The following is a 16,364-nucleotide window of genomic DNA, read 5'->3' on the forward strand; positions in this document are numbered from 1 at the left end:
GACTCTGGGGAGTAAGTTGAAATTGATTATACTCCTGTCTTTGAGAATCCTCATTGTTCCTTTGTTTCATTGTCATTGTATATGCAGTAAAAAAAAAAAAGTCTTTGGAAGAGTGTTATAACAATGGGTTCTGAGAATAAAACTTCTGCTAGAGGAGTTGTTAGGAGAACAGATACCAATGTGTGTGTGTGTGTGTGTGTGTGTGTATGAATGTGTGTGTGTGACTACAGCACCTGCATGTAAGCGTACTAATTCCTGAACAACTATCTTTTAGGCTCGCAGAAATCCTAGCAAACACTTTTATGAAATAAGGTAAACAATAAGTTTGTGATTACATTATTTGTGAAATACTTCAGCTATGTATATGTTTTTAAAGCCCCATAATGTAGCTCCTTGTGTCTTACCAATTTCTTTCATGTTCCTATAGTGGTAAAAACACATAACATAAAATGTACCATTGTAACTATTTTTAAGTGTACAGTTCAGGAATGTTAAGAATATTCTCATTGTTATGAAACGGATTTCCCGAACATTTCATCTTGCCATTCTGAAACTCCGTACCCATTCAACGTCAACTCTCATTTTCCCTCAGTCCCTGGCACCCATCATTCTACTTTCTGCTTCTGAGTTTGACCTCTTTAGAAACCTGTAAGTGGAATCCTACAGTATTTATCTTTTAGGGATCAGTTTATTTCCCTTAAAAAGTGTCTTCAATATCCATCCATGTTGTGACATGTAGAAGGGCCTCTTCCTCTGTAGGCTGAATAATATTCCATTATACATGGATACCTGTTTTGTTTATGCGTTCATCTCTGGACATCTGCTTCCACTTCTTGGCAATTTTGAATAGTGCTCTTATGTACATGGGTGCACAGATATCTCTCCAACACCCTGCTTTCAATTATTTTGATGTATACCCAGAAGTAGCATTGTCAGATCATATGATAGTTCCATTTTTCATTTTTTGAGAATACTCCAAACTGGTTTTCATAGTGGCTGCACCACTTTACAATCCCAACAGTGAACAAGTGTTACAATTTCTCTACATCCTCACCAACGCTTTGTATTTTCTGTTTCTTTGATAGTAGCTATTCTCTCAGATATGAGGTCATAACTTGTTGTGGTTTTGACTTGCATTTCTCTGATGATCAATGATGTGGAGCACCTCTTTATATGCTTGTTGAGAATTTATATATCACCTTTAGAAAAGTATCTATTCAAGTCCTTTTCCCATTTTTAATCTGATTATTTGATTTTTTTGGTTGTTGAGTTCTAAGAGTCCTTTATGTATTCTAGATATTAATCTCCTATTAGGTATATATTGGTAAATATTTTCTCCCATTCTGTAAGTTGTCTTTTCACTGTGATGCTTATGTACTTTTATGCACAGAAGTTTTTAAGTTTGGCGTATTCTCATTTGTCTATTTTTGCTTTTTCTGTCTGTGCTTTTGGTGTCATATCTAGAATTCATTGCCAAGTCCAACGTCACAAATGTCATAAAAATTTTTTCCTTGTGTTTTTTTTCTAAGAGTTTTACAATTTTAGGTCTTCGATTCATTTTGAATTAATTTTGTATATAATGTAAAATAAGTCCAATTTTATTTTTTTGCATGTATCTTATTTTTGTGCTTTTATTATTTTTTTTCAGTTTTGAAAACTAGTATTACTAAGTATGTTCAATCTTTGATAACATTTGTATGTATTAAAATATATTCTTCCCCCGGTGTAAAAGATGAATGTTATAGAAAATGAAAGAGGATATATATATGCTTATATGCACACACACATGCCTATATATATAATATATATATAAATGTACATAAGTATATTCTTTTTTTTTTTTTTGGGGGGACGGAGTCTTGCTCTGTCGCCCAGGCTGGAGTGCAGTGGCACGATCTCCACTCACTGCAAGCTCCGCCTCCTGGGTTCATGCCATTCTCCTGCCTCAGCCTCCCATGTACCTGGGACTACAGGTGCACCACCGCGCCCAGCTAATTTTTGTATTTTTAGTAGAGATGGGGTTTCACCATGTTAGCCAGGATGGTCTCGATCTCCTGACCTTGTGATCCGCCCGTCTCGGCCTCCCAAAGTGTACATATGTATATTTTTATATAGACTATGTCCCCTAGAAGCAGAGTATGAGAAGTCAGGTGCACATTCCTGTGTATTGAGAAGGCTCAACAGAGAAAACCCATAAGGGAATGAAAGAAGCAGGGCATAGAACAGAAAAGAGTAGAAAAACTATGTAGTCTTCGGCAGAGTCTATTATCATTCGAGTCCACTTTGCTTTAGGGTACAAATCACAGCATGGAGTGTCTCTGATTGAGTCAAGGGGACATGTTTTGTATCCTTGTGGAGGTCTCTCAGTGACTATGGCTTATGGGATGGGGTTAGGATCTTCCACTCCCTGGGAGGCTGAGGCTGACAGGGCAATTGTCTAGAGGAGAGGACAGCTGTGAATCCTTCCAGCCAGTACCGAGGTGATATGGTTTGACTCTGTGTTCCCACCCAATTCTCATCTTGAATTGTATTCCCATAATTCCCACATGTTGTGGGAGGGACCCAGTGGGAGATAATTTGAATCATGGGGTGGTCTCCCCATATTATTCTAGTGGTAGTGAATAAGTCTCACAAGATCTGATGGTTTTATCAGGGATTTCTGTTTTTGCATCTTCCTCATTTTCTCTTCCGCTGCCATGTAAGAAGTGCCTTTTGCCTCCCGCCGTGATTCTGAGGCCTCCTCAGCCATGTGGAACTGTATGTCCAGTTAAACCTCTTTTCCTTCCCAGTCTCAGATGTGTGTTTATCAGCAGCATGAAAATTAACTCATACAGTAAACTGGTATCAGTAGAGTGGGGTGTTGCTGAAAACATACCCAAAAATGTGGAAGCAACTTTGGAACTGCATGACAGGCAGAGGTTGGAACAGTTTGGAGGGCTCAGAAGAAGACAGGAAAATGTGGGAAGTTTGGAACTTCCTAGAGACTTGTGGACTGGCTTTGACAAAAATGCTGATAGTGGTATGAACAATAAGGTCCAGGCTGAGCTGGTCTCAGATGGAGATGAAGAACCTGTTGGGAACTGAAGCAAAGGTGACTCTTTGCTTCATTTTAGCAAAGAGACTGGTGGCATTTTGCCCCCACCCTAGAGAATTGTGGAACTTTGAACTTGAGAGAGATGATTTAGGGTATCTGGTAGAAGAAATTTCTAAGCAGCAAAACATTTAAGAGGTGATTTGGGTGCTATTAAAAGCATTCCTTTTTAAAAGGGAAACAGAGCATAAAAGTTCAGAAAATGTGCAGCCTGATGATGCAGTACAAAAGAGAAACCCGTTTTCTGAGGAGAAATTCAAGCTGACTGCAGAAATTTGCATAAGTAACAAGGAGCCGAATGTTAAACCCCAAGACAATGGAGAAAATGTCTCCAGGGCATGTCATAGGTCTTTATGGTAACCCCTCTCCTCACAGACCCAGAAGCATAGGAGAAAACAATGGTTTCATGGGCCAGGCCCAGGGTCCCCATGTTGTGTGCAGCCTAGGGACTTGATGTCTTGTGTCCCAGGCACTCTAGCTATTGCTAAAAGGGGCCAAAGTCCAACTGGGCTCATGGTGTCAGGGGGTGCAAGCCACAAACCTTGGCAGCTTCCACATGGTGTTGAGCCTGCGGGTACAGAGAAGTCAAAAATTGGGGTTTGGCAACCTCCACCTATATTTCAGAAGATGTATGGAAATGCCTGGATGCCCAGGTAAAAGTCTGTGACAGGGGCGGGGTCCTTATGGAGAACTTCTGCTAGGGCAGTGTGGAAGGGAAATGTGGGGTCACAGCCTCCACTGGGGCATTGCCTAGTGGAGCTGTGAGAAGACGGCCACCATCTTCCAGACCCCAGAATGGTAGATCCATGGACAGCTTGCACCACACACCTGGAAAAACCGCAGACACTGAATGCCAGCCCGTGAAAGCAGCCAGGAGGGGGGCTATACCCTGCAAAGCCACAGGGGTGGAGCTGCCCAAGACTATGGGAACCTACCTCTTGCATCAGTGTGACCTGGATGTGAGACCTGGAGTCAAAGGAGATCATTTTGGAGCTTTAAAATGTGACTGCCCCGCTGGATTTTAGACTTGACTTGCATGGGTGCTGTAACCCCTTTGTTTTGGCCAATTTCTCCCATTTGGAATGGCTGTATTTACCCAATACCTGTACCAGCATTGTATCTAGGAAGTAACTAGCTTGCTTTTGATTTTACAGGCTCATAGGCAGAAGGGACTTGCCTTGTCTCAGATGAGACTTTGGACTATGGACCTTTGGGTTAATGCTGAAATGAGTTAAGACTTTGGGGGATTGTTGGGAAGGCATGATTTGTTTTGAAATGTGAGGACATGAGATTTGGAGGGGCTAGGGGCAGAATGATATGATTGGGCTATGTCCCCACCAAATTTCATCTTGAGTCGTTCTCCCATAACTCCCACATGTTGTGGGAGGCACCCAGTTGGAGATAATTTGAATCATGGGAGCAGTTTCCCCCATACTATTCTCGTGGTAGTGATCTACCACGAGATCAGGAAATCTGATGGTTTTATCAGGGGTTTCCGTTTTTGCATCTTCCTCATTTTCTCTTGCCACTGCCTTGTTAAGAAGTACCTTTCGCCTCCTGCCATGATTCTGAGACCTCCCCAACCATAAGGAACTGTGAGTTCAATTAAACCTCTTTTTCTTTTCAGTCTTGTGTATGTCTTTATCAGGAGCATGAAAATAGACTAATATACCAGGTCAGTGGGGATGGGTAAAGGGCATCAGTTGGGCAGGGCATCAGTAGCACCCCCTTCCATGTTCCAAACATCTGAAGAGGTCTTTGATATAAAGCATCTCCTAAATTGAAAATATAAGAAGAAGTGATTGAAATATAATTCATCCACATCAGATAAATAAATATATATTCTTACTCACAAATGATAAAGTCAATTTTGTTTTCTTTTATAGAAAATATTCCAACGATTATTTTATTTCCTTCTGTTGATTCATTTTCCTTTTGGAAAAAAGTAGGGCAATAAGCAGTTTATTTCCATTCATGCCCATGATATATTGAAACTTTCACCAGAATCCACTTCATTCTCAGCTTTTTGAGTTCTACTCATAAAGGGTGAATAATAACCAATAAAACCTAGTACAAAAATTAAAGAAAAAGCAGTCAGTAAAAGCAGGTACTCCATCGTAAATGTCCTGCTTCCCTGATGCTCCATGGAGACAGCTGACTCAGCACCAGATAGCAGGCGGCCAGTGTGCACCACACATCCCTCTAACAGGCTCACCTAAGAAGACACACACCTGCTTGCGGCTGAAGCTTCCAGGCCTCCTGTGTTGAATACCATCTTGAATGATCTTAATGAACCACATAATTTCATCTAGAACTGTTCCTACATAATGTAGCTAAAGAAATTGCCAAACTATTTTTCTCAGTAGCTGTAATATTTTCATTTTAATCATAATCTGAAGATGCTCCCTCCATTGGCTACTCTTTGGACCTCTGTCACCAGTCAGGTGGCTGTGTTTGTGTAGAGTTTGTGCTTTGTTCTGTTCTGTTCCATCACTCTAAGTGTCTATTCCTCTACCAAAGCCACAGTTAGGAAATATTGAAGAGAGAAGGTCGCTTAATAGATTTATATCCTCCAAAAATAGAGGAGAAGTTATTTGAAAGGTTTATTTTTGTTACCTGTAGTTTTTTTTAATGCATGCTATATTATTTTGTGTTTAATTTTATTTGCAGCGTATTTTGAGAGGTGGAAGAAATATATATCTGGGTTGTAGGAAAGATGATTCTACATTTTACTAAACATTTCCAGTTTGCTTTTTAACTGTAATGACAATTTGTAAACTTAGTCAATGATGTTTTTTATCTTTTTACATTTTGCTATATGTTAATAAGGTGGAGCATCTTTTGTTAGGTTTGAAAATGTAGCTCTCTTATGTGTGTATTTTGACTTGCATTCAGCAAAGTTCTGGACTATCACTCCTAATAGCTGATTCAGGGTGTGTTGGTTTTTCTATGTAGATAACAGTATTTACAATAATAACTGATTATTTTTTCCTTCTGTCTACCCACATTTTATGCTCCTTATTTTTTTTTTCTGTTTTTTTTTCTATGCTAAGACCTTCATTTTGAGGTAGAATAGAAGCAGCAATAAAGGGCCTTCTTTTTCTACATTTTAAACAGAATTTAATGTTTTAAAATAAGCTGCTCCTTTCATTCTGCTGAAAAACTATACATTCATGGGTTCATTTTGCTAATGTGTATGCATGTAGGCTATTTGCATGTGTTTGTACAAGAGATTGACCTGTAATTCTCCTTTTTTGGATGGCCTCATTTTGGTATCAAGCTTATGCTTGTCTCAGAAATGAATTGAGGTAATTTTCTTCTTTTTCTATTGTATGGAAGAACTGGGTGAAAATGCAGGTTATCTCTTCCTTAAAGACAGTTTAAATCATTTGGGTCATTTTGTTTGTTTGTTTTTATTTCTGGTCTATAGATTTTAAAACTGATTTAATTTATACAATGATTGCATAAATTGGTTCATTTTCCACTTCTTCTTGAGTCACTTTTTGTAAGTTATACTGTTCTAGAAATGGTCAGTTTCTCACGTCTTTCTTCACCTTTGCTCTTTTCTTGTTTCATTTCTATTAATTAGTAGCATAATTTCGTTTTCTTCTTTCTTTTTTGTTTCGACTTTGTGTGTGTGTGTGTGTGTGTGTGTGTGTGTTTTCTAAATTCATGTGCCAGATACTTTGCTTATTGACTTTAAAACTATATTCTTTTCTACAATGTATTTAAAGTTATGAATTTATTTCTATGAATTGCTTTAGTTTTATCCACAAAATTGTGATGGATTTCCTTTCATCAATGGTTAATTCTAAAAATTTATTATTTCTGTGATTTTTTTTTTTCTCTGAACCATGCTTTATGTAGAATTGGCTTTATAAGTTTCTGAACATATGGGGAGGTATGGTTTCATTTCTGTAGTTGATATTCCCTTTTCAATTATGTTAAGAAAACGCCTGTGTAATTTTGGTTCCTCAGAATTTACTGAGATTTGCTTTGCTTTATGGCCTAAGACACAGCTAATACCATAAATCATCTATGAATTCTTGAAAAAGAATGTTTCCTGCAAATTTGTCTGCAAGTTTCCATAAATGTACTTAGATCAAATTTTCTGTGCTCTTAGTAACGTTTTGCCTCTTTAGCAATCACAGAGAGATTTGCTTAAAAATCTTGAACACTGAGTGTACCATGGCCACAGGAAGATTTTTATTCTAGATCACATGGGGCATTTCTGGTAGTTGTACAGCAGAATAATTTTACGCTTTTTTTTTGTTGTTGTTCATTTTCCTCTTCACTTTACTCTTTATATTTCTAGTTAGTTATAACATAATGTCTTGACATCATGACACAGTGCATAGGGTCCTCCAAACCAAGGTGTGGGGAAACTGTGTATATAAATATATAACTGGATGTCAGATATTTGCTGGCTTTTGAGTTTAGTCCTACAGAGATACACATTCACTGAGGTGGGGCTTCTGGCTGTAAACTTTTATCTCGAATTGCAGGATAACCATATATGTGGGATCCCTGCCACCTCCCTTGCCCTCCTAAAAAAGTGTAACACTGGAGATAAAGAAATCCAATACAAAGATGAGCTCGATGACACTGCCTCAGGCCAGATAATTCTGTAAGGAAGAGCAGTTACATGAGAGCACAGTGTCACCTTGCATTTCTGTAAGAGCAAGACTAAGCATTTACCTGCCATGTGTTAAGTGCTGGATTAGGTCCTAATAAAGAGTGTGATGTTTCTGCCATCAGTGTAATTGTCTGTTCTGCAATTTCATTCAGCAACAACAACAAAACTATTGACTACCTCCTGTTCTGGATGCTGAAAGTAAGCAGGGGATGAAACAGTCTGAGTTCCTGCCTTTATGGGGCTTACAGAGCAATAAGAAAATATATAGTATTGTATTTTAGGAAATCAATTAGTACACATATCAGTATAATATACAGTTGAAGCATAGTAACTGATATTGCAGGAGAGCCGAGTGTGGTGGTAAATGCCTGCGGTCCCAGCTACTTGGGAGGCTGAAGTGGGAGAATTGCTTGAGGCCAGGAGTTTGAGGCTGCAGTGAGCTTTGATTATGCCACTGCACTGTAGCCTGGGCAATAGAGCAAGACTCCATCTCTAAAATAAATAAATAATTAGATAGATAGCTATTGTAGTATAAGGTGATAAAAACCAAGGAGAAAAATGAAGCAAGCGATAGGAATTGAAGTGTTTTTCAGGGGACATTTGCCTTAGTAAAAGGGGATTTTGAGTGACCACCAGGAGGAAGGGTGTCTGTTGACCAGTCTTTAGCTGTCAGAAGTCCATCTGTTCCAAGGTATAGTTTAAATCCATTGTTTCTTTGTTGACTTTCTGTCTTGATGACCTGTCTAGTGCTGTCAGTGGAGTACTGAAGTCCCTTACTATTAATGTGTTGCTGTCTATGTTATTTCTTAGGTCTATAAGTAGTTATTTTATACATTTAGAAACTCCAGTGTTAGGTACATATATGTTTAGGATTGTGATATTTTCCTGTTGGACAAGGCCTTCTACCATTATGTAATGTCTCTCGTTGTCTCTTTTAACTGCCGCTGCTGTAAAGTTTGTTGTTGTTTTTTTGTTTTTGTTTTTTTTGATATAAGAATAGCTACCCCTGCTTCCTTTTGGTGTCCATTTGCATGAAATGCCTTTTTCCACCCCTTTACTTTAAGTTGATGTGAGTCCGTACGTGTTAGGTGAGTCTCTTGAAGGCAGCAGATAGTTGGTTGGTGAGTTATCCATTCTGTAGTTCTGTGTCATTTAAGTGGAGTGATTAGGCCATTTACATTCAATGTTAGTATTGTAATGTGAGGTACCGTTGCTTTCATCATACTCATTGTTGCTTGTATCCTTTGGTTTTGTTTTTTGTTTTTGCTTTTTAACTTGTATTTTTGTTTTATAGATCCTGTGTGCTTTATGCTTTAAAGAGGTCCTGTTTTGATGTGTTTCCATGATTTAAAGCTCCTTTTAGCAGTTCTTATAGTGGTGGTTTGGTAATGGCAAATTTTCTCAGCATTTATCTGGAAACGACTGTATTCTTCCTTCCTCTATGATACTTAGTTTCTCTGGATACAAAATTCTGGGCTGATAATTGTTTTGTTTGAGGAGGCTGAAGATAGGTCCTCAATCCCTTGTAGCTTACAGGGTTTCTGCTGAGAAATCGGCTGTTAATCTGATAGGTTTTCCTTCATAGGCTACCTGGTGCTTCTGTCTCATAGCTCTTAAGATTCTTTACTTCATCTTAACTTTAGATAACCTGATGACAGTGTGCCTAGGCGAAGATCTTTTTTGTGAAGAATTTCCCAGGTGTTCGTTGTGCTTCTTCTGTTTAGATGTCTATCTAGGTCTCTCTCAAGGCTGGGGAAATTTTCCTTGATTATTCCCCCAAATATGTTTTCCACACTTTCAGAATTTTCTTCTTCCTCAGGTATACTGATTATTCTTAGGTTTGGTCATTTAACATAATCCCAGACTTCTTGGAGGCTTTTGTTCATATTTTCTTATTCTGTTTTCTTTGTCTTTGTTGGACTGGGTTAATTCTAAGACTTTGTCTTTAAGCTCTGAACTTCTTTCTTCTACTTGTTCACTTCTGTTGCTGAGACTTTCCTGAGTATTTTGCATTTCTAAAAGCGTGTCCAACATTTCCTAAATTTTTGATTGTCTTTTCTTTAAGCTATCTATTTTCATGAATATCTCCTTTTGCTTCTCATATCAGTTTTTGGATTTCCTTGCATTGGGCTTTGGCTTTCTCTGGTCCCTCCCTGATTAGCTTAATAACTAACCTTCTGATTTCTTTTTCAGGTAAACCAGAGATTTCTTCTTGGTTTGGATCCATTGCTGGTGAACGAATGTGATTTTTTTGGGATGTTGAAGAGCCTTGTTTTGTCATATTACCAGGGTTGGTTCTCTGGTTCCTTCTCATTTGGGTAGGCTCTGTCAGAGGGAAGGTCTAGGGCTGAAGGCTGTTGTTCAGATTCTTCTGTCTTATGGGGTGTTCCTTTGATGTAGTACTGTCACCGTTTTCCTGTGGATGTGACTTCCTGTGAGCCAAACTGCAGTGATGGTTGTCTCTCTTCTGGGTCTAGCCATCCAGTGAGTCTACCCAGCTCCAGGCTGGTACTGGGGGTTGTCTGCACAGAGTCCTGTGACCTGAGCCATCTATATGTCTCTCAGCCATGGATACCAGTACCCGTTCTGGTGGAAGTGGTGAAGGCTGCAATGGACTCCATAAGTGTCCTTAGCTTTGGTGGTTTAATGTTCTATTTTTGTGCTGGTTGGCCTCCTCCAGGAGGTGGCACTTCCCAGAAAGCATCAGCTGTAGTAGTCTGGAGAGGGACTGGCAGTGGGTGGAACCCTAGAACTCCCAAGATTAATGCCCTTTGTTTTCCACTACCAGGGTGGATAGGGAAGGACCTTCAGGTGGGAGCAGGGCTGGGTGTGACTGAGCTCAGACTCTCCTTGGGTGGGTCTTGCTGTGGCTGCTGTGGGGATGGTGGTGGCATTCCCAGGTCACTGGAGTTTTGTACCTAGGAGGATTATGACTGCCTCTGTTGAGTCATGCAGGTTGTCAGGGAAGTAGGGGAAAGCTGGCAGTCACGGGCCAGGCAAACCTAAGGGTCGATCTCACTCCCACTGTGCCCCCCAAACCAACAGCCCTGAGTCTGTTCCCAGGTGGAGGGCAAGATGGGTTTGAAAACTTGCCCGAGGCTATCCAACTTCCAGCTGCGAGAGAAAAGGGCTTTAGTTCTTTCACCGTCTGTGAAGTCTGCATGTCTGATTCACAACCTCCCTGGCTAGGATGCTTCTCATCCTGTTCAAAATGTTACAAAGTTCAGCTAGAGAATTCCTTCTGTCTCTGGCCCCCCTCCCAATGGATCCCTGTGGTGCCAGGCAGGAACGGGCTGCTTGGGGACCCAGTGAGCTCCCAGGGCCTTTTCTGCTGCTTCCTCTACCCATGTATTTTGCTCGGCTGTCTAACTTGACTCAGCTCCAGGTAAAGTTCAAAACTTCTCCCACGGACAGAACTCCAGCTTCTCCAGTCGGGGTGTGTGTTCGGGAGAGGAGGACCTCTCTTTCCCACTTCTGCAGTTGGGGCACTCACAGTATCTGAGGTGTCTCCCATGTCCTGCAGGAGCAGTCCACTTCTTTCAGAGGATCTGTGGGTCCTCTCGGGATTGCTGGTTTCTTCTTGAAGTCAATCTGGAGCTAAAATTCACAATGCAAGCCTTCACATGCTGCTCTGTCCAGAGCTGCAGTCCAGCCCTGCCTCCCGTCCATCATGATCCCCTGAATCCCTGTGTTATCTTATAGATTTTTTCTTTATTTTTTTTTAGATCAACTGGTCATATTATATATCTTATCGATTCATAGACATATACATACATGACACAGCTGACCCACTTGTACTTAGATTAAAACAAAGTCAAAATGCCCAATAAATTTTCAGATTACAAAAGAATCAATTTATAAACTAATGTTTTAGATCAAAACATGGGGAATTATTTAACAAAATACATTAAAATCAAGATTTAAGACATGAATTGATTTGAAATTTAACAATCACGGCCTTTGAGTTTTCCAAATCAAAAAGGAAAATAAGAAAATTAATTTAAGAGCCGCCTTCTACATTCCCTCTTGACAGCCTGTGAGCGATAACTCAATGAATCATGATCTGTCACCGTGGAATCCTTAAAAGTTAATTGAAATTTCACCAAGAGACCCTTCTTGAGAGTCACAAACTAGAGGACTGCTGCGGTGTTTATTAGATTATCCTCAGCCATCAACTGCTGGCTAATCAACACATGGCACTCTGCGATGTTATTTGTTTTAATTCTTCAGGCTTTTTTTTTTTTTTGTGGCCCTGTTGATCCCCTGGGCACAAGCCAGGAAAGTCACAGAAGTCAAAGTGTCACAAGCATCACAGTCAATCAATCAAGCCCTGTGCAGTTTTCTACACAGATGTGAAAGCAGAAGACATTTACGGTTCTTTATTTATGAGCTTTCTCATACAATCTGTCTCTGGCAGTGATCATAGCTTTTATCAAATAAGTGTACTCCAGAGCAATTTGTCATCATTTCAGAACCGCTGTTGTCTATTTGCGTATAGGTCACTGGAAAGGGAACATTTTCTGTATAGCTAATTAATATTTCTCACATCACTTTTACGAATACTTATGAACAGTCTTATGAAAACGTGATACTAAAATGTATAGCTTTTGTCACATGCAAATAATTGAACACAAAATCCCCCAACACGGCTTCTTTCTCTTCCTACATCTTATATAAAAGTACTTATATATTCAATACCTGGCATTAGAGAATCACGGAGCTTTGGTTTGTTTCTTCTCTATGGAGCATTTTTTATTGTTTGCCTAATTGTCTCTTTAATCTTAGACAAGTCACAGCCTCTCTCAACTTGGTTTTCTTTGTATGCTAAACAGGGATGGTTATGCTGGTGCACCTGGGGGCTGTGAGAATAAAGACTTGCAAAGTGTCACAAGAAACAGAAGTGGAAATAGTGCTGTCATGACTTGTTCCTTCAAAGGACCAGGGCATCTTTCCAAAGATGAACTATACCCTTAGTATATAATCTTCTCAGATATGGCATATGATCAACCACATTTTGTTCATGCATAGTTACTTTAACCTCCTTGGGACCTTATGTCATAAATAGCTTAAGAATATATAAACACATCTGAATCTGTGTTTGCAAGCCAGCTTCTAGAATTTTTAATGCTTTAACATTGATTTTCTGCCAATAGTAAAATTTTAACCTAGTGGTAAATATAAGTGTTTGTACAATTCCATTACAGGTGCTTTGACTGGTGTTTATAGGAAATAGACTTTTGAAACAAACGGGATATTTTAAGTTTCAGAAATGGGAATTCAGTTTGTTAATCACTATATAAATAAAACAAGAACTGTAGCAGCCAAAATTCTCTCCACAATTTTGAGAAATATCTCTGTGCCAACCCTCAGTCTTTATACTTACCCACAGGTTTCTTGGAAATGAATGCCACTGATGATGAGAAAAAGAATTTAGCAATAAATTGGTGAAAAATATCTACTGTATCATATAAAGAGTTGATAGCATATATTCTCCTTTTTTTCCCCATTCTGTAGCCCAGACTGGAATGCAGTGGTGTAAACCTAGCTCACTGCAACCTTAAGATCCTGGGCTTATGCGATCCCCCACCTCAGCCTCCAAGTAGTTGGCACTACAGCCACATGCCACCATGCCTAGCTAACTTAAAAGTTTCTCTTTTTTTTTTTTGGACAGACAGGATCTTCCTATGTTGCCCAGGCAAGTCTTTAACTCCTGGCTTCAAGTGATCCTCCCGTCTCAACCTCTCAAAGCACTGAGATTACAGGCTTGAGCCATTATACTTGGCGGCATATATATTCTATTACATTAAATTAACAGCATCTTGATTAGTCATCATGATATGCAAAAGCAATTCTATTAGGTTGTTCTGAAAAAGTTGGAATGATTTTATGCCCACATTTAACATGCAAAATTAGTTAGTATTATTCAATTAGACAGAAGGAGCCTCACACAGTGGTGAAATCTGGAGGCTTTGGCTGTGCATTGAAAGAAACAGGAAGGGATGGATGGTTAGTAATTGAGTTGAGCTTAACTACATATGCATGTCTAATTCTACCATTTGTTTTATTACCACGGAATCTTGAGAAACACACGAGCGGCTTTCTCCCAATCTATAAAAAGGGCTTTGGATTTGCAATATCAAGTGCAGGGAGAATTGTTCCGTTTATGACCTGTGCAATGGGCAATATAAAAGCGAACGTGCTGTGGTGCACACGTGTAGTGGTTATAATAGGTCTGGTGACGCTCCCCTTGCATTTCTTCCAGGTTGCTTTCAGCTATGTAACGTTTTTCGATCCCATGAGATGGAAATCGACCAGTGCTTGCTAGAGTCCCTTCCCCTTGGCCAACGGCAGCGTCTGGTGAAGCGCATGCGCTGTGAGCAAATCAAAGCCTACTATGAGCGCGAGAAGGCTTTTCAGAAGCAGGAAGGGTTCCTGAAAAGGCTGAAGCATGCGAAGAATCCGAAAGTTCACTTCGACCTGGCGGACATGATACAGGACGCGATTATCCACCACAATGACAAAGAAGGTACATGATAAGAAAGAAGGACCCGCTTTCTGATGTGATTTTTTAATGATTGATTTTTGTTGGTTTCTTGTTTTTTTGATGGAGAGACAGGGCAGAAAAGTCCTTTTAAATATTGGAGGCTACTATCTTTTAACTGTTCGAATTATTCAAGAAAAAAATGCAGTTTGCAAAGAACATCATTAAAAGTCCTGCCACCTAGTAAGATAAAAAAAAATGTAAAAATTGTGGTGAAATTGTATTTTATTTTTTAAAGAATTACCTATCAGAAGAGCAAGCGAGTTCCTTTCAAATTGTTCAGTTCTAATTGTTAGGGAAACTTTTTATCAATGAATTGTTTTCTATTTAGAAAATTTTATAGAGACAGGGTCCCACTATGTTGACCAGGCTGGTCTCAAACTCCAGGGCTCGAGCAGTTCTCCAGCGTCAGCCTCCCAGAGTGCAGGAATTTCAGTGAATTGTTTTTCCTGATGATGATTTGGGGCTATGGAATTTGTTAATCCTTAGCTCATGCTTTGATAGATGTGGCAGTAATGTGACTTCCCCTGACTCTCAGGAATCAATTTCTTTCTCCCTTAAAGTTGTTTGGCTTGTGGTATCACGTTTTACTAAGATTGCCCAATGCAAATCTCAATTGTCTTCACAAGACTACTAAATTTTCACTTTTATATATTCTTGTATGTGAATTTTCTGTTTTCCTATATAGAACCCACTTGCCCAAGTTCAAATGTGAGAGAAATGTTCCAGCTCTGGATGTAATTGTAGTTGTACAAGGCTTCAAAGAAACAGATATAAATCAATTTACCTTGATTGGCTCCCAAATCAGTGTTTGAATGAATCTAAAATGAGCATTCTTCACAATTCGTTATTCACAATTTGAAATCCAAAAAGCTCTGAAGCCATTATTTTGATAGATCATTTAGTGGCAAAACTTTCACTGACCTATTCATGGTTTATAACCTGTTCAGTTTGGAAAAATAATAAATTCAATAACGTATGTGCTTTGAAGGCTTTCAAATGGGGATTGTGGATCTATTAGCTAAGAAAACCTATAGCACATTATGTAGAATAATAGTTATACATAGTAAGAAGACTCAAGTCGTTCTTTTCATGGTTTTGTGTGGGCTTTTTCTAGTTAAATTGGAATACTCTGAGAATTTCTGATTTTTTTTTTTTTTTTTTTTTTTTGTCTTTAACTGCAATGACAGTAACAGTGAATCTTTGAGCTGGAAAGTACCTAAAAATTTTTGGTGTGGTCCACTTACTTTACCCTTGAAGGAACTGAAATTCAGCCATAGTGTCATATTCTCTGGAAAGCTGTCTGGAGCACTCTGACCTTTCATTTTGTTATTCTCTTCTCACCTATGGCTGTTCATTTAATGGCCACCTCCTCCATGAGTTTGTGAGCACATCGAAGGTAGGGACAATGTCCACAAGGTCATTGCTCCCTCCTGCCCATCTCTTACCTTCCAGCAGCATTGAGTGAAAGAGTAAAGTGATTGGTTCTTGTTCAACACACAGTAGTTGTTACAACAAACTTAAATGAGAAAGCAGGTCTTGAAATTTAAGACCTATTTTGATTTAAAAGTAATAAAACACAAAAATTAATTGGTGCCAGTGTGGTAGCTCACACCTGTAATCCCAGCACTTTGGGAGGCAGAGGTGGAAGACTCTCCTGAAGCCAGGAGTTAGAGACAAGCCTGGGCAACATAGCAAGACCCCATCTCTACAAAATATTTTTAAAAATGAGCTGTACACAGTGGTGCATGTCCAGCTACTCAAAAAGCTGTGGTAAGGGATTGTTTGAGCCTAGGGGTTAAGGCTATAGTGAGTCATGATGGTGACCTGAACTCCAATCTGTGCAATAGAGCAAGACCCTGTCTCAAAAACGCTTCTTTTAATGTATTGGAAACGTTTTAAAATTTCTTGTACCAAATACCTACAGTACACAATTATGTCTAGATTAGGGTTAAAGGAAAATTCGTAGTAGTAAAGTACTAACTCAAAAGCCAAGAAGCAGTTATTATATAAGTCATGTTTCCACAAACATTCATGTCATACAATCTGAATTAATGCTTTGTTAGCAGATGTTGTAGGTGTGAAACTATGCAACC

General features: G+C 39.3%; 1 protein-coding gene across 1 annotated transcript in view; it reads left to right on the plus strand.

Moving 5' to 3' along the window:
• The window catches only part of MYO16 (myosin XVI), a 638,577-nt gene that overhangs the window by 70,270 nt on the left and 551,943 nt on the right, over positions 1 to 16,364 (plus strand). Inside the window, 1 exon segment of the mRNA XM_017868179.1 lies at positions 13,990 to 14,253. Within this exon segment, the coding sequence (XP_017723668.1) occupies positions 14,028 to 14,253 (226 nt within the window). The 5' untranslated portion in view covers positions 13,990 to 14,027.

Source organism: Rhinopithecus bieti, unplaced genomic scaffold, assembly GCF_001698545.2.
Source record: "Rhinopithecus bieti isolate Rb0 unplaced genomic scaffold, ASM169854v2 scaffold_3734, whole genome shotgun sequence".
In the NCBI taxonomy this organism is placed as follows: Eukaryota; Metazoa; Chordata; class Mammalia; order Primates; family Cercopithecidae; genus Rhinopithecus; species Rhinopithecus bieti.